This window comes from Caloenas nicobarica, chromosome 3, assembly GCF_036013445.1.
Source record: "Caloenas nicobarica isolate bCalNic1 chromosome 3, bCalNic1.hap1, whole genome shotgun sequence".
Lineage (NCBI taxonomy): Eukaryota > Metazoa > Chordata > Aves > Columbiformes > Columbidae > Caloenas > Caloenas nicobarica.
This window is the reverse complement of record NC_088247.1, coordinates 49445064-49469907: the sequence shown is the minus strand read 5'-3', so window position 1 is coordinate 49469907 and position 24844 is coordinate 49445064. Positions and strand designations below refer to the sequence as shown.

Below are 24844 nucleotides of genomic sequence, written 5' to 3'. Positions count from 1 at the left end.
AAAATACTCATGCATTTCTTCCTGAACTTACAGTGTTCTGTTATTTTACTGTATATTTGTCCTTTCTCGGACTTTCTAGTCCCTGTGAGTTGTCCGAGCATCTGTTTTTCTGGTATGAACCATTGAAAGATAAATTGAAGATCTTGCACAGCATTTCAAGGACTTGCAGTTTCCATCTTAACTACTGTCTTTCAGCCCTTAAAAGTCCCACAAAAAGCCCTCAGCCACATCTAAGTTTTCTAGAACACTGTTCTTGATCCAGTTCACTTTAACTGGAACTAAGTATTACTCCAAGATGAGTGAGGCACACTGATGTGTCTGCTAAGTAGCTCACTTACACAAATCTAGCTGTGTATTAGGGAGTTAAAAAGAAGAGGGTCTTGTTCTTAATTAAGTCAAAAGAAATTTATGCCAGTGAGAAAGGTAACTACTTTTAGGAGGATTTACTTCCATTTTTCTTTCTAATCGCAATTTATTTGTTTGCTGAGGTGGTTCAGAAAGTCATGGCAAAATATTTTAGATGACAGGAAAAAACATCATCTCTCATACTCTGGAAAACCTCTGTAATTGTTGAAATCATCTTAGTGCCAGAGTATGGATGTCATGAAAGATGTGTCAAACTGGGGAAGAAGTTGTCCAGTAATCTGCTTATGATTGTCTTTGAGTGGAAAGGAATGGAACCTGTCATCATATTAACATTCTAGTTCACAACTGATACTTTTTTCTAAGCAGCATATTAATATTTCCATATAATTTACTGAATTATTTGGAATTTTTTTTTTTTTTTTAGTTAAACATACATGTTTTTCTTTCTCCTTTGGTTGTAAAGATACTTGAGTGTTCTATCAAGCTGCTATTTGAGACACGGGACATAAGTCAGATCAAACAGTACGTTCAGAATCAATGCATGAAGTTACTAGAAGGAAAAGCCAGCATGCAAGACTTCATCTTTGCAAAAGAGTACAGAGGGAGCTCAGCTTACAGACCTGGATCCTGTGTACCAGCCCTGGAAATCACCAGGTAATGAGAGATTAAGAAGTGCTAATCATAGGTATTTTTTCTCTTGACCTTTGTACTGCCAAGTTATGAGTATCAGTGAGGTGTCTCTTTCAGATATTGTTGCAGCAGCTGGCTCTGGCTTTCTTCTGTGTGTGAAGAGAGGTCAAGGACCAGATAGTCCTAGAAAGCAGTTTCGTAGTCCCAGTCAAGAGTAAAGTCTCTAGTCAGGACGCTGTAACAGTGTGTTCACCACTGTTACTTGTGCTTTGGGTTTTGTACAAGGGCTTGACTCTCCAAGGTTGCCCATCGCTCACAGATATTAAATATGTTAAAAATTGTTATCATGATGTCTCTCAGTGCTGTGAAATACATTACCAGGCATAATTTGTAGGTTTTTTACCTTAAAGTTAATATTTCATCCTGTTTATATTGTTCATTAGTAATAGATAATGTGAGCTGGCATATTTTGCCACCTTGCTTAATATAAAAGGTCTTCAAATAAAGCTGGGCTTTTCAGATAAAATTCAAGTCCTGGATTGATACCTGCTTCAAAGTGAATTGTCCTTTGTTTTGTGGGTACGTAAGCTCTTTTTAGTACGCTGGCTGCTCTTAATTAAGATACTTCTTTAAGGAAGGGGTAGCTAGAAAGCAACCTGCGTTGAAATCCAAGTGACCTGAAACAGAACATGTATATTTAGGGTTCACGTTCCAAGTTCTAAAATTTGGGTCTTATTGTGAGACAAATTAAAAATGAAACAACTCGGTACTGTGCTTCATAATAGTCACTAACTTCAGTTGTGTGGAGAGCTACTAACATAATCAGATGGGGAAGTTTACCAGCAAATGAAATAGCTAGGAATTTATAAAATCTATTTTAAACAGGAGAATGTTTGCCTATGACCGTCGCTCTGAACCACGAGTCGGGGAGCGAGTGCCCTACGTCATTGTGTATGGCATGCCTGGGCTGCCCCTGATACAGCTGGTGAGGCGGCCCGTGGAAGTCCTGCAGGATCCCAGCCTGAGACTGAATGCGACCTACTATATCACCAAACAGATCCTGCCACCGCTGGCCAGGGTCTTCTCCCTGATTGGCATAGACGTCTTCAGCTGGTACCACGAGTTGCCACGGGTAAGTGTTTGAAAACGAAGTACAAACACAGTGCATCTACTCAGTGTTTGGTTTTATCGTGACTTTTAGTGGAATCAGGCAACAGCAAAGGTTATTTTGATGCCCAAACATGTAGACCTGATTCTTAGATCTTCTGCATGGTTGAGTTTTTTTCACTTAGTAAATCAGTTTTTTTCTGCCAGGTGCTCTGTGCATCTGTCATCTTCTGTTTTCTGACCCCTTCCATAGCTTAAAGAATATTTTGCCATAACTGTATATTTTTACAGTTACTTGTACTCGTATACTCATCTATTCGGCATTCTACCTTTTAAATCTCTCTATAGTAGATGTTGGAACTCCTGTTTTTCCAAGAGGTTCTGAAGATCTTTCCTCTTTACAGAAAATCTGGTAATGCCCCAGCAGCAGGAACATTTTTTTTTTTTAAATCTGTATCACCAGAAACTTTAAACCATTTATATCCAAACCTGAGTTTCCTAGAAGTTACAGAAGTCAGTGACGTGCAGGAAGAGAAGTGTTAAATAGCTGGATTTTAGTTTGTGATTCCCCTGACAAAAAGGGATGGTGAAAGGACAGTGTATTGGTATAATTGGATTCCTCCACTTAGTGTAGACTTTAGCAGCATAGCAGTACATCATGTTTCCCACTGCAGATTGGGAATTTAAGCGTGTGACTGAGGATTTCTTTGGTTACTCTCCCTTTCCTGGTGAGCTTCCCTGTGAAGTAGGTGTGGGTGGGTTCTGATCAGTGTGTCACTTCAGGGCAAGTGCCACACTCTTCAGAATGATGTGGTCCATGGTAGCTATTTGTGTATGAACCTGTGCCCCGCAGGCTGTGTTGCACTTTCATATTCCTTTTGAAAAATAGGCTCATCTAGGAATAAGGCAAGCTACTCTCTTGAAAGTTTGTTACCTCTTAGTTATTTTTTTAACAGATTCAAAAAGCTGCCTCAGCTGCCCGCAGTGAGCTAGAAGGACGCAAAGGCACAATCTCCCAGTATTTCACGACCTTACACTGTCCCGTGTGTGACGAACTGACCCAGCATGGGATCTGTAATAAATGCAGAAGCCAGCCACAGCATGTGGCAGTGATTCTCAACCAAGAAATCCGAGAGCTGGAGCGTAAGCAGGAGCAGCTGGTCAAGGTATGATTAAAGCATTGTCAAATGTCTGTCAGCCAAAGAGAGGCTGAAATTTCAAAGCGGTGTGTTACCAAATACCCTCAACAGAAATGGGAAGTACAATCCAGGTGTTAAACGTGTTATGGCTTGTTTGCCTTTCCCTTCGCTGTTGAAGGCAGCCCAGCATTTGTTACTCTCCTCAGCTTTGTGTAAAACCAAAGGCAAAGGAGGGGATCAGAACAGAAGCTGCTTTTCTTCAGAGTATCTTCCATTGTTTGTAGGTGCCTTTTTATAATAATAGTGATGGAGAGTTGTAAAAGTATGAGAGATTCACCTTTTTTGTATTAAAATAACTGATGATATTCTAGTTAAAAAAAAAAAAATGTTTGTCCCAGAAAATTTATTTATTTATATGTATAATGTGGATGTGTTTTAGCTTGGGGGTTTTCTTGTTACCTTGTTACCTTCCTCCATAGGAATTTTCCAAACTGCTTTTTTTCCCTTGAGCTACGAGTCAATTAAGAGGGTAGCTGGCTGTGCTCACAAATATATTACAGCAAATCACAATGCCTCCCCTTGCAGAAACATACACATATCCTCACCTAATTTTCATGCTGTCGTATTTTATAATGAATAAATATTTTTGTTAAAATTTATTTTTAGCATTAGCACATAAACCATTTTGACTTGTCTGAATTGCAGGAATATAAGTGTTCCTGTAGCCTAGACACTGATTTGATAGGTTCCCATGGGGCTCTGTTGCTAGAAAACCATTATAATTCACTATTCATAAATATTGCATTACTGAGATGTGCACTTCTGTTTCTTGCTGTATTTTCCAATATTTGCTCTGATCTGCATTGTAAATGGCAGTAAAGGAACAGCGATGCATGTTCTGCAGTTTTCCTGTGGTGCTCTGACCCTTTTCTGTTGCTTTTGTTCTGGAGTAAATCAGAACTTGCCGATTGCTTCAGCCCCATGGAAGGATCAGTGGGTTTGATCAGAACATTCTCTCTTGCCCCTGCAACAGGGCCTGGGATCCCCTTCGGGTCAGTGTTTGGCGACTCAACCTCTCTGTCAGAGCATCTGACTTATTTTAATGTGAAGACATATACCCTGTTTCCCTTAAAATCAGATGGGTTCTTATATTAATTTTTGCTCCAAAAGATGTGTTAGGGCTTATTTTCAGGGGATGTCTTATTTTTCCATGAACAACAATCTACACTTATTGTTGAACAAAAACCCAACATTTATTCAAATATGGTCATGTCACCACATTCTGGAACATCATCATAACTCTCCAAACCCTGAATTCCATCGTGAATTTCTTGTGACTCTGTTTCCTTTTCCATGTACAAAAATCTACATTTGCCAATATTCAAGAACAAAAATCAACATTTATTCAAATACAATCATGTCATCATCTTCTGGAACTTCATCATAACTCTCCAAACCCTGTCTGTCCTGCTGCATTCTATTGCCAATTAATTTTACTTTTTTACATGTATGGCTGCCTGGACACTATTTATATTGACTTTTTAAATGAACTGTAACTGGGGCTTATTTTTGGAGTAGGGCTTATATTTCAAGCATCCTCAAAAATCCTGAAAAATCATGCTAGGTCTTATTTTTGGGGAAACATGGTATATCCTTCACAGCTTAAATTCTTGGCCCTCCTAGATTATAAACATGCTGGAGCCAGCAGAAAACTGATATAACACTGAATCGTACATTATTTTAAAATGCACTTAAAATTATGTGCCTTGGATTAAGGCCATAGACTTCTCCTCTCTACACAAACTCAAGTGTGAAGGTCTCTTGGGTACCATTTAGTTTGGTCCCTTGTGTCCACACCAGCCACAGGCTTTCAAAAGAACCGGGGTAGACTTATTTCTGAGGTTCTCCTGGTGGTTACAAACCTGGAATAAACCATTTAAATCCTGTCCCTGTTGGTCACAGTTGCAGGTCAGAGGACTTGGTGTCCTCTGAGGTGCCATGTGAGGGACTTGGCTGAGGGGGGCTGCTGACAACAAGTGGAATGTCTGGTCTGCAGGGATTCAGTGCTGGTACCCAAATAATTAGAACATAGAAAGAATGAAAACAAGTGATTTTAAAAGCAAAGGTTATAATTTTGACTTGTTGTTCAAACTATGCAAGCAGGACAACATTTAGTAACATTTTGATGTTAAAAAATACAAGCGTGGTTGGAAGCACATTTCTGAGTTTTTGGAAAAACTGTTGGGGGTGGCAGATACTGGGAAGGATTAAGAAGTTTTGTCTTTTTCACTAGGAAACTTTCATACAGGGTAAGTTTACCATGACTGCAACACACTGCCCCACTTAAATCCACTCAGCTTTTCTACTTACCGTATTTTTCCAAGTGCCACCACCTATGAGTAGGACTTGATGAGCGGGCCTGAAACCCGTGTGCAGGCCCAGCTGTGGATCTCTGCGATGGCTGCTGGGCAGGCACGGGCACAGAATGGGGCTGCTCTGCATCCCTCCGTGTTGGGAAGAGCTCGGTGCTGGCAGGGCTGTGCCCCTTCTTCTGACACAGCGTTGAGGAGTTGGTAGTCCTAAGTGATGTATGGTTGCTTGTGTTGAGTTTAAAATAATCTGGTTTGCTTTTTTATTTGTAATCTAGATATGCAAGAACTGTACAGGCTGCTTTGATCAACAGATCCCGTGTGTCTCACTCAACTGCCCAGTACTCTTCAAGCTGTCCAGAGTCAGCAGAGAACTGTCAAAGGCGCCGTATCTTCGCCAGCTGCTCGACCAGTTTTGAATGATCTGTGTTACAGGATTCCAGGTGCTATTTTTTTTTGTTGTTTTCAGTGTTTACCACACTAAGACTCTTGTGCATGGTGCTTTTTCAATTCTCTCATCTAGTCCGGGATTTCCATTTTAACTGTTGGGTTTATTATCTGAAGAATAATGAACGCTGATCCTAACTAAATTAAAAAAAAAAAAAAAGTTTGTTGATCTATGAATAGCTCACTTTTTAAGATGTAAAAATTTCTTCTTTCATGTTTCTAACATACTGTTTTATAATGCTGATGTTGAAATAGCTGCGTGTAACATCTTGTAAATCCATTTCAAAGTAGAAGTCAAGTTTACTTCCTGGAGGAAGGAGCACTGAAAACCTCTTGAATCGATAAAACCATTAGTGTGTGTTCTTGAACTGTCAGTATCAAGATGTGTTACTTATATATTATCCATTCACTTTATAATTTTGTCTGCGAAATATTTTGTAAATACACTTTTTTACTTTTCAAACAACTGAGTAAAATAATGTGCAATGACTTTTATACAGATAATTTTAAAGTCGGTTGGTATATCTCCTCCTCAGTTTTGCTTGATTCCAAGTAGATTGTTATTTTGATCAGACTGTGCAAGCAGTAGTATCATGTGTAGCATTTTGAAACATTATTTTCTAAAAATTGCTGTCTTGCTTTAGCTATTAATGGGGCATTGTGAGGAACTGTGCAAAAACATTTTTGTTACAAACCTGTGGGACTGTTGCAATACTTTAAATATAAAATTTTATTCCATTTTTGCTTGTTTTGTATAGACATTTCTATTGCTTCTAAATATGCTTAAAATATTTTCTTTCCTTATGTACTGTACAGTTAAATCTTATTTGCCACCATCTTGAGAAAATGTGTATTTAGAATATTTGTATAACTGTATAAAATGGAAAAGGAATTATGTGGTCAGTGCATTGTTTTCTAAACTGGAAATCATTTTGTTTTAGAAGTTAATAATGGAAACCATATTAAAGTTGAATAAAATGATATGGTAAAAATCCTACGCGTTTTTTATATCTCACCTCCATTGCAGACACCTTTGTTTCCCTCGTTTGGCACACAAATAGTGATGTAAACAAGACTCCTCAAGTGAGAGCGAAGGATCCACAACCGAGTTTCCAGCTTTGGGACCTAAAAGGTCAGGAAGTCAAACATTTCCAGTTTTCCATTAGTCAAAACAAGAGTATGTTTTAAATTTACAAGTCCAGAGTAGCTTTGAAAAATAGAACAAAACTTTATTTACTTCAAGGAACCTGAGTGCCTTCTCCACTTCAGAACTTATTACATTCAAGATACAAGTCAGTCTATTAAACTTCACATTATCCAGTACAATGAAAACCCACACCAAGCAGAATAAAAACTCTTAAGTATATAATAAACATCCACAGATTGCAATGTGCTCTTTGCACAGTAACTAAAACAAACCAAAAAATCAAGGCACAAAACTTTGCCTACTCTTGCATTCCAGCATTGGTCATGTACAGAATAAAACTGCAAACGCCAGGAGGAAGGGGGTCGTGCTAGGGGTACAATCCAGCCTTTGGCAGCGCTTCAGGGATAAAGAAAAATACTAAATGACAGTTACCTGCACCAGGTTGCCTTTAACCCTGGAGTAAATAGGCAAGTGCTCATCTTCAACCTGTTCCTGGTTTTATGGACAAAACCAGGATTCTCAATAAATGCAGATATCTAATCCATGGGGTGCAGCTCCTCTCCTCAACACAGAGATGACTTTTTTGGCATCGACAAGACAATGGTGAAGTCATACAGTTCGTCTTAAGCAATTTCGACCTGTAACATGTCAGGTTAAGTGTTTAAGCTTTCTGGAGGATCTGCAACTTAAAAAGCACTGTAACTAGAGCCGCACTGTAAATAGATCTGCACTTTAACTACACTGAAGCAATTTAAACATGTGAAAACTAATGTTCCTGTTTAAAAACAAGCCTTGAGGAACACCAAAATCCAAGAACTAGGAAAGCTACAGCCTTGAACATCAAGATGTCTAGAACTGCTGTGAGCTGGACTTGTTATTGGAAATGGCCTAGATCTGTTTTAATTGCTTTAAACAGTCCATTTTCATCAAAGGGCAGCCCCCACTATTAAGAGCACAGTTTTAGGGGACAAGGAGAACAAGTTCTGCAAGTACCTTCCTTTGCGAGGCCAGAATTAAGACACCGAAGGCTCTAAGTACTCACTGACTTAAAATTTAGATGTCATCCAGACAAGGGCCTCTACACATCGCTTACACGATTCTACACGGTATCGTGCCAAGATAATTGTGGGAGTTCCACTCTCTCTTCCTGCTGCTGCTTTTTGGATCTGTTACTTTTGGCAAAAGGCTGCTCCTCCCTCGGCATTCCAAGCCGCTGCTCCATTCCTACTACACTGGCCTCCGGCTTTTAAAGGGGAAAATGGGGATGAATTCAAGTCACTCGCAGAGGAATCAATACAGCCAGTAAAAAATAAAATAAAATCTTTGTTTTGCACAGTATCTTTACCTTTGTTGGGAAGACATTAGTCAGAAACACAACAAAGAAGTGCGTGTATATATAAGCAATAAGTAGATAAGGTTCAAAGAGGTTACAGGATATTTCATAATGCAGCTTTAATTTCATTTTGTTGTTTGGTGGTGGGTTTGGGGTTGGTTTTTGTTGGTTGGTTGGTTTTTTTAAAGTACTTGATTATGCAAGATGCGTAAACTATCCCTGAGAACAATCTTACATGCAGGACATTCCAATCTGGAATTTCATGCCAAAAATTAGCATATCAATTGGGGAATTTCTTTTAAACTTCCTGGTTGCCAGGTGTGTTTCTTAAACTACTTGTCATCTGGCAACATGGGGGAAAACATTTTTATATCACCCTCAAAGCCCATGGGCTGCAGTTACAGGGGATGGTGCCACAGAACAAACTCGACACCTGTGGCCCTACAGACTTAGTCCTGTTGATCAAATGCTGTCACAGGCACCCAGAACAGGATTCAGCCTGATATTTAAAAGCATTTACCATGACTTTCAGCAAAGAGAAGAACCCTTGCGTAGCAAGTGAAACAAGGCCATGTTCTAAAGTGCAGGTTCATGCATTGCACCGGAAAAAAATGCCACAGAAGTGCACATACACACAAGGAAAAAAGGGAATCAGGCAAAACCACAATGGCATTTAGGTGCCAACAGCAGAGGGAGACCCTTCAACATAGCAAGGTGCAAAAAATAAAGAAAAAAACCCCACCATTTTCACTACAAGTTGATTCCTCCTTCTTACTAACCTCTCAGAAGGAAAAAGCCACAAGGTTCTAGGTTGCACGCTCAGAGGACAAGAAAGGGAACAAAAACAGACCTGAAAACACACTGAACATCTAAGATTCTGTGCTATGTTACCTCTAGAGTTCTGTTAATTAAACTTTTTAGCAAGAAAAATACTAATAAAAGTGCAAATAAAAAAAAACCCCAAACAAGCACATTCTGATCATACAGCTTTAAAAAAAAATACTTCACCTACAATCTGGAGTTTCAGGTAGACAAATTACTAGACTCCTGTTCCAGAGTCCAATTTTGTCACAAGCTGCTGGTTTTTTTTGCTCTTACTGGGGAGAGCTCACTGGTGTGACTGGTCCTTCCCAAGTCTTCCTTCACGGCTGCTCCGCTGGGCAGAGCCTGTAAGTCACCACCCGGAGAAACAAAACCCAAACGGCCAGGGGTGGGTGATCATAACGTACAACCCAAAAGGATCGTCTCACCCGTCATTCCCCCTCACGTTCACACTTTCATTTCAACACATCATTACATTAAAGTCTTGGCACAGAAAGCCAGAAAAGTTGTTATAACCTTAATTTAAACAACTGGCTTAAAAATATCACAGCCCTATGCCAAAATTATATATAAACAGATTACTTAACATATGGTATTATCTTCTTCATACATTTCTTGATTTCCATGGTAGTGCAGTCATTAAAATCACAAATACAATCATAAGTACTGGAGACTCTTTAGATGTATCACCACTGTTTAACTAGTAAATCAGAGCTATGTGTTATAGCAGATTCATGTGACCCATTTTGTCCCCCTTCCTGTAAACCGCTTTTAACTGACACAAAAGCATGGGTCCACTCCCAAACATTAATTTTTAATTTTTTTTCTCATCTTAGCAACAGAACCAGGAAATTATAGTTTGCCAATAGGTTATCTGATTTACAGTGGCAGGGTATCACCCGAAATTTGACTTATTTCCTAGCTTACATCACACACGAACTTTAAACGCAGTAGAAACATCCCTCTTTCACAAGGTAAGAAAGTTCAGCAGCACGGGTAATAGATTTTTCTCCTCTTTCATGAAAACATTTTGCGACCAAGCACCTTGGCACTGCACCCTTCACCCAACCCAAAAAAACGAGCGGTCTGTGTGCCTCCTTGTTTCCTAGTTAGTTCTTATTACAGCATATATTAAATGCATGCCTCATCTTTTAACATTTTCAATGTAGTCTGTACATTTTATCACATTACCCCATCCACGTCACGGTGGACTTTCCCCACTCCGAAGCGCACCCTGCAGACTGAAACTTGGGAGAAAGGGCCGGACAAACAGAAATTAACATGCTGAGCTCCGTGCCACTGTAAAAGGATCCTTGAATCACTTCACGAGAATGGCTACAATTCAATTGCATTTCCCTTTAAAATAACAAAAAGTCAGTGTTTACTTTAGTCATTCTTCTCCCGGTCAACACTGACGTTTTTTCTCCCAGGGGAGCCACCAGCAGCCCCTGGAGGATCGCTCAATGCATCGTCCAGATGGGGCTGGAGAGGGACTTTGGCTGGAGAGTCCCCTGGAATCTTACGGGAGGTCTCTATCGCAGAGTTTCTCAGCGTGTCATTCATTTCTATTACCTCAAAGTCTGCTTCATTCCACTCTCCCGCATCCTCCTCATCCTCTTCATCCTCGTTAAGCCCCGAGTTCGACAACAAAGCTTTCTGGTCCTCGTTTTCACTCATTTCTTTCAAGTCGCTCTCACCGGGAGACCTGGCCAACTTGTACATCAGAGGGAAGAGCAGAACTGTCATGGCAGAAGTCCCCAGGGCAGCGTACATGAGCACCGGGACGTGGTGAAACCTCCCCTGGAGATACCCCACCGCGGCAGGAACGCACATCTCGCCCAGCGCGGCGCCGATCACAAAGAGGGACGCCGACTTCCCTTGCACGACCGTGTACTGCTCTATCCAGGCGATGCCGCTGGGAAAGATGGTGGCCATGGACGCTCCGTACACGGCGGTTCCGACCCAGAGGGAGGCCGGGTGCCTCGCGAAGGCGGCCAAGCAGGACGAGGAGACGGCAGAGCCCACGAGGCTCAGCAGGATCATGGTGCCAGGGTACAAGCAAGCGGCACAGAATATCGCCACTGCTCTGCAAGCGGCAAACGTGCCCCAGAAGACGGAATTCAAAGCAGCCGCTTCGTTATCTTTCATCTCGGCAAAGACTTTTGCGTAAGTAAATATGTAAGAGCCGTAAGTGACCTCCGCTCCCACGTAGCAGAGGAAGAATATGAACAGGAGAAGAATAAGGGCATAGTGGTATTTGGCAAACATGCTCTTCTGCAAAGAAGTCTTTGATTTGTCTCGAGCTGAGCTGCCCTTTGAATACAAAATAAAAAAGAAGAAAGAAACAAACAGAAGATAGGTCCCTATGACAACATAAGACCACAAAAAATCCGCACCAAGATGGTGTTTCAGTGCCGACACAGCTGATGCAGCTGATGGCGTCGGCACAGACCTCACGACAGACTGGTTTGTCTTTTCAGCTTCCACAAGGTCTTTCGATTCGGAGCCTCCCAAGGCCATTTTAGCCAGGATGGGAGCCACAAATGCACCGACAGCAAAACTGAAGTGTAAGGCCTGCAGGTGTGGCCCAGCCTCTGCTCCCCAGGTGTTCAGTACCAGTATGTTGCCACCTGCGGATCCGAGAAAGGAGGTGTCAGTCATTTTAGCCTGAAATCAGATATTGCTTAGGAAAAAACAAAAACCAAATGATGAAACCAAACCATAGCCTGTATTATTAATTCAATTTGCAATAATACAAGGTTTAGCAAATACAATGTGCAAAATTGCAGTTCACTGAAATTCTGCCTGCAAGCACCTTCGAGCCACGTGATGACTTGAGCTTTAGGAGGTATTCACGGCAGTCAAAATGAAGAGCCACACACCGGCTTAATCCAGCAACAATGGCCATACATAATTACCCTACTTGACAATTTGCAGCATTTTTCAGCCTTTTTTCAAAAAAGCAAATTTAACTGCTTCTCTTTTCTGTACGTTTTAAAAACAACAATGCACAATGCACAGAATCAGAGGTTTCATTAAACAACGTCCCAGGGAACAGCAAGTTGCTTTTGATGGGCTGGGACTACCCCAACTGCGCTCAAATTATTTTCCAGAAGCTGAAAGGTTTACAATAATACAGCTGCAGAGACCAAACTACAATGCCCTCAGACCAACAACAATGCTAGAAAATAACATCTCAGAGAGACATTTGGAAGTAGTCCCTGAGAAGAATGCAGGAAAATAAAGAATAATGAAATTCCTGCGCTACAGTGCAGCAGCCCTTGTCACGCAGCACTAACACTCTTCCACATTAATTCTGTTACACTCTGCTGCCTTGCTCCTAGTTTCTCCTGCTGGGAAGTCTCCCTTCCTCAAGGGTCTGACTTCCAAGCAGCACACCCACCCACTGAAGACATTTTTACAATAAGCCGACAGGATTTTCCCATATGAAGAATTTTTAAACTGTGTGCCGTGTATAACAATCCTGCAAGAGGCAACAAATACACCTCCGCACTTAGCTTATTTAGCACAACCTGCGCCATGCAAAACCATCTCTTTTCAGTACTGGATCCCACATCACGCTCTCTTCAGCGCTAACGGAGCTGGGGTGCTGCTGCAGCTGTTTGGACAGCTGGGCTAATTCATTAGCCAGCTCTTGCTCAGAAATAAGCCCGCTCCAAAGCTGCTCGACCAGACTCAGTTGGGCCTCGCTGGCTAATAAGTAACCGCAGGCTCCCTCAGTAAGGCGGGGAAGTCGGCACAACGCTGGCAAGTCACTGGAGAGGTGACAGGCGAGTGGCCACCTGTTGCGGCTTCCCCACCAGCTTCTACAGCCACAGGGGAACACTCTGCACCACTGATGGATTTTTGGCTGCTTCCTGGTCCCCATCTGCAAGTGCACCAGCGTTACCCACCCGTCCCTAAGCGTGCTTAGGTCTCTTGCTGTGGCCTCGCCTCCCAATCCAAACTGCAGCAGCCATCACAAGCTCCTCCTGTCTAAGCCATGCCCGGTGAACTCATTTCTGTGGAAGTTTCTTTTTCATACTTCTGGTATAACTGACCTTTCCAACCGCACCTGTAGATGTTTGCCCTGCAACTTCACCAGCACATTCTCCTCCAGTAAGGAGTGTCTGCTAAGAAACTGGTTTCCAACAGCTTTCCAGGAAAAGAAGGGTTTTTTCCAGGCCAGCTGCAGTATGCACATGCCACCGACTTCCAGTTGGGCATATAGAATAAATTTGTTTTCCCAAACACCTACGCAAAGCTGGCCAAGGGCAGCAAATATTCTTTAATTTAGGGAAATAGATACCATGGTGCTGTGAGCTACAGCAGCCAATGTCTGCTGTGAATCCCCAAACGCCACCTGGCCAACCCCAAGCAGGCAACTCTCCAACATAGCAACTGCGAGAATCTCTCAAACACCAGGACTTGCTCAGGAGTAACTGACCTCCAACTAACACAGTAACCCAACTAGCTTCCTGTAGATGAGTAATTTAAAGAGAACACCATTTAGAGAGCATGTGACACTTTCTTTAGGCCTGTAATTGCCCACTGAAATGTGCATTTGTCTTCTCCAGGAAGCAAGAGCTCCCCAACCCCCAGACCCCTCAGGGAAGACCATTTACAGAGACACAAACACTGGAAGTCACAGGACCAGAATAATTCAAGAATCCCGGCCAGGTAAAACAGCTCCAGTCTTTTATTTCAAGATGTGCCACGTGAAATTCCAGCAACAGTTTTGGTGAGCTTGAAGTTCCCACTTAGTTCAGTGAAGGAACTGTCGGGTCACGTGGTCCCTTACCTGTGTCTAGAATTCCCATGGAAGCTCCAACAACTGACATCAAGACAGTCAACAGCAGAGATTTCTTACACCAGGGTATCCCATAAAGACCAACCGTTGTTCCAAACATGGATAATGCTGGAAAGTCAAAAAAACAAACAAAAAAAACACAACCCAGATACTACGGTTTCCATTAAAAATACAGCAAACCAAGAAACAGAAATTCATTCATAATTATTAAAGTTACAGATAATCCTAATAGGTGATATAACCTGACTACATCAATTCATGGTGAGCAGAAGCAGCCAGAAGGTTCAACACTGTTCGAAAACCTGTTTTGCTAAAGCTTTATTTGCAAAGGGAGTAGCACCTGCTGCTGGAACACTAAGTCATCTTCTGCAAACTTTTGACTTACAGGTGCTATTTCAGTGCCTTCTGCAAACTTCTGATCTAGAAATGTTACTTTACTACAAAAGATGTCAAGCGTGTTTTTGAACAGTATGAAGTTTTCCCTTTGAGAACTACAGAGCATTAAATTCGGCTCCATTTAAAAAAAAAATTACTCTTAAAATCCTATAAAGTGATTGCACATTGGCCAACAAGCAACCTCCATAATAAAATGCTGACTTCCATTTATTCTCTGTTCTCACATGAAGGATGTATGCCAACAGATTTCCAGAGTTTTTAGAGACAGAACTACAAAATTTCTCACCACAAATTTAGTAGCAATTCATTAACTGCATTAGTTTTGCTATTATTAACTACACTTACGACATGCCGTTTCAAAAAATATTTTTTAGCACATGGAAATTATTTTTATTACAATTTGGAAGGAAGTTCAGCAGCTAAATTCTACGCTTATCGTCACCTTCATTAAAAAATAATCCACAATATCTTGAATATATAGTATGAGGTTTTTAGAAGGCTTGTACCAGTTCCAAACAGTTATTTTTCAAATCAATGCTTGATCACAGGTAGGGCAGATACTTAAAGATCAATGGGGATTCATTAAGAACTTGGCTTAATTCCAAAAAAAAAAAAAAAACAACAACAACAAAGGAAAAAATAAACATCCAGAACCCTAGAGCCCCAGCAAGATAGTTGGAACACAGGCCTCAAAACATTTTTGAAGGCGGGCATGCTGAGCTGCACAGAGAGAGCGGAAGGTGGGCTGTGTTACACACGGCTTCTCAGATGCCTCGCTCACAGCTAAAAAGTAACTTCTCAGCAAGTTCGCAGTTGTCCAGCTCTGCACCTGAGGATCGGTACTTAAAAGCTGCCTTAACAAAAATTATGTCTTCAATTTTTTCTCTGTACAGTAGCAGAGTTTCAGCAGTTGAAAGACAGGAGATAAAACTACACGAGTTAAGTTTCCACCATGACAGCTGGTATTTAATGTTTGTCTACTTTAAATAAGTTCTAATTTGATTAAGGCCTCCCAGTCAAAATCTCAGTTCTTTTGTCCAGTATAAGAAAACAAACGTTTCTATTGTGCTTTAAGTAAGAGAAGGGTTTTACAACTCCCTCCCCACAGAAGTGTGACTGCAGGAGGTTTCCGCTGTGTGTAAAAAAAAACCAAAACACAGCTTCCCCTGTTTTGTTTATGTGTTTCATAGAGTGACATCATATAGAAGCCCGTATGTTCTGAGAGGATCTATACTAACTATATCACTTGATATGAGGAAAAAAAAAAATCCAACAGTACTTGGTGTGTCCAAACCAAAGACACCTTTCAGTCAACCCAAAGAAGGTTCTGTGAGTTCAACACCAGTTACCATAAAATCATAGAATGTCCTGAGTTGGAAGGGACCCACAAGGATCATCGAGTCCAACTCGTGGCCCTGCACAGGACAACCCCACAGGTCACGCCATGTGTCTGAGGCCTTGTCCAGTCTCTTCTTGAACACTGTCAGGTTTGGGGCTGTGACACCTCCCTGGGGAGCCTGTTCCAGCGCTCCACCACCCTCTGGGGGAAGAACCTTTTCCTGATGTCCAACCTAAACCTCCCCAGCACATTTTCCTGCCATTCCCTTGGGTTCCGTCACTAAAGAGAAGAGATCGGTGCCTACTCTTCCTCCTCCCCTTGTGAGGAAGCTGTAGCCGCCAGGAGGTCTCCCCTCAGTCTCCTCCAGGCTGAACTTCGTACCCCTCCTCTGGACACTCTCCAGTAGCTTTATACCCCCTTTATCCTGTGGCGCCCAGAACTGCGCAGAGTGCTGCAGGTGAGGCCGCACCGAGCACAGGCGGCAACCGCGGCCCGCGGCGGTCAGGCCGCACATCAGCGGTGCCCGCACGCACACGCGGCGTCAGAAAACCAACCACGCGCGATGCGGCGACGGCGAGCGGCGGCACAAGCGCGGCGCTTTCCCGGCAACAAGCAGCAGCTCCCCGCGCCACAGCCCCCGGTTCGCACCTCCCGACAGCGCTGGGTAACCGGGAGCGGACGGTGCCCGGGGGTGCCCGGGGGTGCCCGGGGGTGCCCGAGGGCCCCGCGGCCCCGGCGGCAGCTCAGCGCGGGGCGGGCACTCACCGAGCAGGAGCCGGGCGTTCATGCAGTCGAAGAGCAGCCCGCCGACCACCGACCCGCCCAGGTAGCCCAGGGACCGGCCCACGAAGATGTAGTAGATGTCGCTGACGTTCTTGTGCACGTTGGCGGCCAAGTTCGGGAAGGTGGGTCCCAGCACCGCGATGCTCATCCCCTGCAACGCATGTTAGAGGGGAGGGGGTGGGTGACCTCGCCCTCCGACGGCCGGCGGAGAAGGGGCCGCAGGTGCGGTGACCGCCCGCCCCCCGCGCTCACCAGCCCCAGGAAAGCCGCGCACAGCGCCCCGGAGATGCACCAGCGCAGCGCGGCTCCCTCCCCGCCCCGGCTGCACCGCCAGCCGCCGCCGACCACGGCCACCTCAGGGCGCGGCGCGGCGGGGAGCTCCGGCCCGGCCGCCGGAGCGGCGAACCGAACGTGCTTCTTCCGCTCGGCGCCCGCCATGGCACCAACGGCCGCTGCGGCCCGCGGGGGAGGGAACGCGGCCCCGCCCCCTCGCATGGCGGCGCGCGAGGCCCCGCCCACGGCCGCGCGGAACATGGCGGAGCCTCCGCGGGGCAATTGACAGCTGACCTATAGTCACGTGCCGCCCTCAGCGCCCCGTACTGAGGAGCCGATTAATTAAAAGTGCGCACACGAAACCAGAAACAGCGTTATACACGGGCCTCACGGAACAAAACCGTAACAATCAAGTTTTGAAGCTAAGAAATTGTAATTACTTCAGATCCCCTTTTGTAAGTTGTACGCGCAGCCTGCCTTCCAGAAGGAAGCTGTCAGGAGAACAGACCGTGCAAGGCCAGAAGCTGCTCCTGGGGGCGGGCAGCCCCAGGCCTGGCTCGCAGGGCTTCTCTGCAACCTCGCTTCACTAAAGCTTGGCTTAGTTTTCCTCTCTTTATGTGGATGGTACAATGAGCATGCAGTGAATAGTGCAGATACACTTCCAAAGTCACTTTCTATATTTTTTGAACAAAATCTCCCCAACGTTATTTGCTCTCGCTGCCTTCCTTATATCCTCCTTTTATTTCCCCCCCCGCCTCTAAATCTGTTACCACAGAACTCAAACCATACTGGACCTTTGAGACAAGGTCTAGGTCTTCTACATTGCCCTTGACACACCACACTTAGAAAGCCTGCCAAAATACAGAGTTGTTGGATCTCAGCTTGTATTAAAACTCTTCTGTAAGTTTCTGCTACTTGCCAAGAGTAGTGCACAGGCTTTTCAAAATGTTTCAATATCGCTGTTCAGCACAGAGGTGCTACTCTCTAAAAAAGGCTTTAACTTTCAACACACTTTCTATTTTTAAGCCTCAAAAACAATCTAAAGATAATTCCAAGCTGGATTTGTTTTGTTTTCAGACTAGAATATAACAGACATTGCATGTAGACTGCAGCAACTGAATCCTGTTTCTTCTGGCACTGGTGAGCCTGTTGCAGGTACAGCTCTTGTTTTAACAGACAACTTGTACACATTAAAAAAAAAAAATCTAGCTACAAAGAACCATGCAAGATAAACATGGTTAATAGCAATCAGATTTAAATGTTATCTTTGCAAGAAGTGCCAAGTCTTGCTATCAGGTATCTGCAGAATGCTGGTGAGCATATACTTGAAATTATTTTATTTGAAATCTAAAATAACTGTTTCTTTTCTGAAAGTCATATATGGGTCAAACCATATCATCTAGATGTTAGTATTTTGCCTTGTTAATTAGCTTTCATGATAAATGCAGGTATAAAAAATAGCCTTCTGAAAAAGGTACAAAAGTATTTGAAGTCTATTCCATCAGCTTCTCATTTTTGTTTTACATACTTAAGAGGTTTTGTACCTTGAGAGTGTAGAAATGGCAACAGCACTCAGGTTCTTATAAAGGTTTGGGGCATCTTTTTCAAATTCTAATTTGAAATACAAGCAGTCTAGAGAATAACCCCAGGAGGATATGTTATCAGATATGTTTATTAAAGGAAAGGAAATATTTGGCCCTACTACAAAGGGAAAGTGAATGAACTCCTGTGATTTACTGAAGCTGTCTATGAGGAAACACTTCATACTTCATATTGCCAAGGTAAATCAAGCTGAAATTGGTAGCAGACCAGCAAATGATCAAAGCTCCACTGAATTACACTGACAGGCATGGACCAAAAAATACAGAATTCTTTCAAAATATCACTCGAGTTTATTCTACCAGTTTCCCTCCCTCAATTTTACATCTGCCTTCTGTGAAAGCAACTGCTCTGTAAGCTTGATATTAAACCCCAGGATAATAGAATAGGTAAAATTTTCAGAAGCATAAAACTCCAGAAGCCAGTGGTTTAGGTTTATAAACCATTGGTCTTAAAATCATCAGTGCAATCAGAATGAAATGGGTTGCACCCTATATTAATTCAGGAGCAAATGTAATGGGGACATTCCAATCAGAACACACTGGTAATAAAAGCTGTAAAAGCTTTTGTATAAAACTCTGCACATGAGATTCAGTAACTATCAGATTATAACACAAATTACTTGTTTTTAAAAATGACAAGTTTTACAGGAGAACAAGACTAGAAGTGATGCATGCAGTAACAAATGGGGCACTTAAGAACTACCATCTTTATTCTGCATAATTTGAGACTGATCACAGTTACTTTAGCACCATGAAAAACATTAGACATTTATTTCTTACTCCTCTAACAAAGCAGAACTCCAAAGAATGGAGTTAAGGCCAGCAAAACCTGTATCTTTTAACATCAAAAAACACCATACAAAATACAATGTCTATAAAGATACTTAAACATGTCGGTGTTATCAATATTAGCACATTAGTATAAAAATCCCTCTAATCTTAGTATACACAGTTCTGAAACATGATAAATGTGACACTATATATATTTTTGACTAAAAGGCATCCTGAAAATACGCCAAAGCTTACATGACTAGGAACTCAACTGGCTGGCTGGCACTATAATGGTGCTGTGCTTGTCACCAGCAAAATGCACAACCAAAAATAAAATAATCACTTCTTCCCCAGCTGCCTCCCACATTCCACCACTACAGCTCTGGTAGTTAAATGCAGAGTGTTTGTGTATGCCCTGGTCAAAATACATTGTATTTTTATATATATATATATATACATGCACACACTCTTAATATCAGAGGGTCAGTTCTGACAGAAGAGTTAAGATACCTAAAAGTCATCTCCCACTTCATAGAAACTAGCCTGGTCTATCAGGCTGTGGCTATTCAAAGGTTTAATGCAGGGAAGAAGTTTGAGAAAAGAAGGCTGAAAAGTACAATCCATATCCAAGGTGGTGTCCATCAGCTTGGACAACCCAGTGTCTCCAAAAGGAAGGGGGAATGTATGAGAATGTATATGCCCAGACATTGTGTATGAAGAGCCAAAGGAGAACAAGTCAGTTGTCTACCTTATCTGACACTGAACATGCCCTGAAGGATGGCCACAGGATGGCTATTGGCATCTTTGACTGGAGTAAGCAATTTAGTGAGGTCTGTAAGTGGTCACTGAAAGTGAACTTTGGAAAAAAATGTTAAATGATGAAGAGAAAAAAAACCCAGATCTGGACCAAAGAAATTCTAACTAAGAATATGTTAATTTCAAGTCTTGGTTTGAGACATGTACAGGTCTTCCAACATGTAGGCAGAATAAATACATACAATGTATAATTAATAAAGTATTGTTGTTGTATAGTTTAGATGCAAATAAGAACCTGAAGGGTTTTAATTATTTCAGACTTTTGCTGAACAGAATATATTAAGATTTGCAAGGATCTCATACCTACTGTGTGTCAGCCATACCTAAAAATCAACCCCTTGCTCAAAATTAGTCTTGGTTTCAAGATCTGGTGTATGAATTTACAGCATAGAGTAGGGCTGGAAATTTCACACTGTCATTTAAGTGAACCTCTTTCTACTCAATTTCTTATGAAGCTTCCCCTGAGAACACTTAATGGGAAAAAGGACAAGGACTACTCTGTTTATAGCATGGGAGAGCAGTATCTATGAAAAGTACTCTAGGAACTGCTCTCAAGAGAGGGATACATCTGAATGATTTAAGGGTTTTCTTGACCTAAGCTAGTATTTTAATTTTACAGTCTATCTCCAACAAGATTAAATTTACCGTGAATTACGTCATTAAAGTATGAGTTCAGCAGGTTACCTGTGAACAGGACTTCACATCTAAAATTAAGTTTTGTTACAAAAATTTATTTACTTTTACTCAGTCAAAACAAAATTAATATTCAGTGCTTTTCTCTCTGTTTTCAGAATAGCAACCATTTCTACATTATGCTGTCTTGCTGTTTTTAACATAGTAATCACTCCTGGTTATTCATTCATTATACCCTCTCTTCCTGGAGTCTGGTTTTGGTTGTGGGGCTTTTGTTTGTTTGTTTTTTAAATGCTGTCCTTCATATTTGTAAGCATAACTTACATTTTTAATTTACATTTGGATTTTTATGTACAAATACATTTTTAAAGGGTATGGCAACAATTAATCCATACTATTGTTATACTATTTCTCTATCATTTCTAAAACAATTATTTTATATTCTCTCCCAGATAATTGATATAGATACAGAGCAGCAAGTCCGGAAGATGCCACAATTACATCAAGATGTCTGGTCACAATTATTTCAAATTGCATCAGTGCTAAAAAGCAGCCTTGGTTTTGGTTAAAAACATGAAGATAACACATGAAGTGTAAGGCCTGTGATGAATACTAATTTTTCATAACAAAGCAATAGGAAACAAGAGGCTTTTACCACACCTACTCAACACTTTAGCATTAAATATAATACTAAAAACATCTTCTACAGAAATACTCCAGACAAGAACAGTATAAGCTGCTAACATTTTTATAACAAAGGCAGCATTTAGTAGTAATTTTAATTATTAATACTATGAATATTTTTGCCAACATTTTCAGCAGCACTTAAGAGGTACAGAAGCACAAGTCCCAGAGAACCTAAAGGGACTTCTGTTCTACAAATAGATTGGTTTGAGATTTTTTTCCACCTCCAACTCCCTCCCATGTACCTCTGACATTTTAAGATTCAATTCTCTTAAATCTCACTCGTGTAAACCAGGGCTTGAAATTCTGCAATATAAAAAAGGTATGAGCTTTGGTCTCAATTAGGATGCTTCACATGATTATATTTAAAGGACATTTTTAAAGTTGATAGATGTAAACACTCTAAACAATAGTATTGGTAACAATGTTTTATATCACAAATGCACATGGGCTTTCTGAGCTACTACAGCTCTGGAGAAAGAAAAATAATAAAAATAGAAAAGACACTAAAGGTTATAATTTTCAAACAGTGTGCCTTTGTGGTTTATGTAAAGAACAGGTATTGTTACTAATTAAGAAAAAGTACTTCAACCTGCATTTTATCTTCAGATCACATTTAGTTTACTCTTTGCTATGACTCTTCTAAACAAGAAAACAAAAGTGATTAGTATTGAATGGACCTGAAATAAATAACAATTAAGTATTCTACTGCATTGCTGATCCATATCCACAAATAAACAGTGTACTTGGAAGTGTTTTATGATAAAAACCAGTGTTTTTATCTCAAAGTATTATGCTTTCAAATATTTTTCAGAGAAAGATGTTTTTGGAAATACCTGCTTGACAAACAGTTCATAATACCTACAAATACCTAAGTAATAGTGCCATGTTTAGTATGTTAAGCAAAAAATAGGACATGCAAAGACGTTTTCTTCATATTTGAACAAAATATGGAACTATATCCTACACACAACTGAACACAACTATAAAAACCTATAATCAACCTGCATGTTCACTTAGTGCAAAACAACTCTAATTGTTAAATGTCATTTTAATAGCTTGTGTATATTTCCATATTAAAAACAAGTTATTGCACTTAGAATATATTCTTTAAAGCTGTCTTGTTTAAGAATAAAAAAGAACCCAAGTACAAAAGAAAAATATGAAATTTAGTCTAATTCATAATACTGCTCCAAAATATTACTGTGAGCATAATTTCAAAACTATCAACTATTCTGAGATTTAGCTGAAAAAAATTACACATATACATTAATAGTATTGCCTTTACCAAATATAAAAAAAAATTAAAAATCATTCACCAGTTTTACTTCTGAATGTGTTTGTACTCAGAGCTTAGTTTGTGCATATTACAAACCTGTGCCCATCAAAAATTTCATCCTTAATGGTTTTTGTTTGGGCTACTGTGAAAAGGTGAATCAATGCAAAACCAGGTGAATGTTTAAGCAAACTGAGCAGGCTGGAGTATTTAGAGAAAATAGGTGTTTAATAATTTAGCTTTCTAATGATTTCAGCAATAGTTAAGGGAATCAAAAAGATACCTATTTGTGTTCATGATATAGAATTTGTAAAACCCTGCAAAACAGAATGAGAACTTTTTTTTTGTTCGAGTCATAAGAGCTACTACATCTTCCAGTATAAATGCCCATAGGTGTGCCTGCATTGGATGGACCGTAAAAGTTATTGAAGAATCCTGGGTCAGTGAACCAAAAACAGCTTTCACACTCCCAGAAATGGGTTCTGATGAATTAGAAAAATATTCTCTTCACACACAGAATCATTACATACGTACACACTAATGCTACAAAACTTCAAATACCTTGAAAATCTGGCTTGTGATCAAACTTAATGATTCATCAAAAAAGTTCAATGGTATAAAAGTTTATTATAGCAGTTTCGCAATTTGAGCAATAGTTCAAATCTTCTTTAGCATCATATAGTATCTTCAGCCAAAAAGTACTAGTCTAGCTTCAGTAGAAGAAGGTCAGGCTGGTACAGGAAAAGAAACCATCAAAAACCAGGTTCTGTTTCTTTGACTGGCTTTTCTGTAGTGTCTGACACCAAAGCACTTTCATTTTCCAGCATTTTCTCAGTAGTTTCGCCATCGACAGGTTTTGCTCTTTCTTTTAACTTCTGCCGTTCATGGACCCAGGGGATGAAACATAATATAGCTCCACCAATGAGGGGAGGGACTCCAGCCAGGTAAAACGCGACATCGTAGGTGCCAAGGTGATCACGCAGCAAGCCTGCAAAGACAGAAAGTTACCACTGATAAACAACAGGGCCTTGTGAATCCACAAAACATGTCTTTTCTTTGGATTCAGAAACTTGAGAGCTGGAACATATTATTATAACCACTAATCTGACTACCTGATGGCCAAATATAGGTGTGTATATATAGGTAGAAGGGTGTTCCAGACTTAAAGACTCCAAGGAATGAAGAACTCAGTATGTCACCACTCAACCACTTAATTACCACCCATCACTAAAAAACATATACCGTATTTCCTATTTGAATTTGGCTCATTTCAGCTTCTCCAGCATTTCAATCTTGCAATGACTTGGAGAAATTCTCCCTCTTTTGGCAACAGCTGCCTTTGATCAAGGCACCTCAATCTTATTCTAGATATACTGCACACACTGCATTCCTGGAAGCCTCTTATTAAAAAGTGTGTTTTCCAACAATTCACTCTAGTTGCTCTCTCAAAACTCCCCCCATTCATCAAATGTTATTTAAGTATTAATAGCTGTGATAGTGTCTCCAGATCAGGACTCGCCTCATCTAGGCTGTTCTAGCTTTAAAGTTTTGTTCTTTATAATACTGCATAGTTCAGTTAAATCTTACTAAGTATTTTTCAGTAGCACTCACAAGACCTCAGGGTAAATTATGACTGGAAATCAGCAGTGGTAAGGATTATAGCTTAAGCTATTTTCAGCTCCTAAAGAACTTAAAGAGTTTTCATCTTGAAAACCAGTACTTTGTCAAACAGTCTCCCATCAAAGAACAAAAAATGCCAGTGTTCCTGCTTGTAAGCAGCAATTAAAGTGACTGGAGCTGTTATCCTCAGTTGGTTTTGCATGAGCAAATTTTGGAGTCCAGTTAATTTTCAGATTCCAATTTGGGGCCCTTCTATAACACAATCAACAGATAGGCTGTCACCTTAACAGCATGGAAAACATCAGGTCTTCAGCTGGAAGCCAATCTTTCTTTTGAGGAATGTTTTACATCTGCATAACTTGGTTAAAAAGATTGAAGCGAACTTTAAAGAGTATAGTAAATTAATAAGCCATGAACAGTAGTTAAATTCACCATATATTCTGGAGCATGTACAGAGAAAACTAAATGCACTGCATATGATG

General features: G+C 41.0%; 3 protein-coding genes across 4 annotated transcripts in view; 1 reads left to right on the top strand and 2 right to left on the bottom strand.

The window, feature by feature from the left end:
* Positions 1 to 7004, top strand: part of REV3L (REV3 like, DNA directed polymerase zeta catalytic subunit) — a 123337-nt gene extending 116333 nt beyond the window's left edge. For both annotated transcript variants that reach the window (XM_065633062.1, XM_065633063.1), the window contains 4 exons: positions 830 to 1020; positions 1882 to 2128; positions 3060 to 3269; positions 5890 to 7004. In XM_065633062.1, coding sequence (XP_065489134.1) covers positions 830 to 1020; positions 1882 to 2128; positions 3060 to 3269; positions 5890 to 6030 — 789 coding nt within the window. In that variant the 3' untranslated portion in view covers positions 6031 to 7004. The remainder of the gene's footprint in view (positions 1 to 829; positions 1021 to 1881; positions 2129 to 3059; positions 3270 to 5889) is intronic.
* A 312-nt stretch (positions 7005 to 7316) lies between these two features.
* On the bottom strand, positions 7317 to 17149 carry MFSD4B (major facilitator superfamily domain containing 4B). Its single transcript, XM_065632765.1, has 4 exons — positions 16941 to 17149; positions 16671 to 16839; positions 14162 to 14278; positions 7317 to 11990 (listed from the first exon to the last, which is right to left on the bottom strand). Exons 1-4 carry the CDS (start codon positions 17124 to 17126, stop codon positions 10747 to 10749), a joined length of 1716 nt encoding a protein of 571 aa, XP_065488837.1. The 5' UTR covers positions 17127 to 17149; the 3' UTR covers positions 7317 to 10746.
* A 2105-nt stretch (positions 17150 to 19254) lies between these two features.
* The window catches only part of SLC16A10 (solute carrier family 16 member 10), a 71822-nt gene continuing 66232 nt past the window's right edge, over positions 19255 to 24844 (bottom strand). Inside the window, exon 6 of the mRNA XM_065631596.1 lies at positions 19255 to 23730. Coding sequence (XP_065487668.1) covers positions 23495 to 23730 — 236 coding nt within the window. The 3' untranslated portion in view covers positions 19255 to 23494. The remainder of the gene's footprint in view (positions 23731 to 24844) is intronic.

Excerpts from the sequence above, each read along its gene's own strand:
- MFSD4B (XM_065632765.1), bottom strand. The coding sequence starts at position 17,126 with ATGGCGGGCGCCGAGCGGAAGAAGCACGTTCGGTTCGCCGCTCCGGCG. Across the intron at positions 16,840-16,940 it reads GCGCGGCTTTCCTGGGGCTG|GGGATGAGCATCGCGGTGCT; the intron begins GTGAGCGCGGGG and ends CATGCGTTGCAG. Across the intron at positions 14,279-16,670 it reads GAACGCCCGGCTCCTGCTCG|CATTATCCATGTTTGGAACA; the intron begins GTGAGTGCCCGC and ends TTGACTTTCCAG.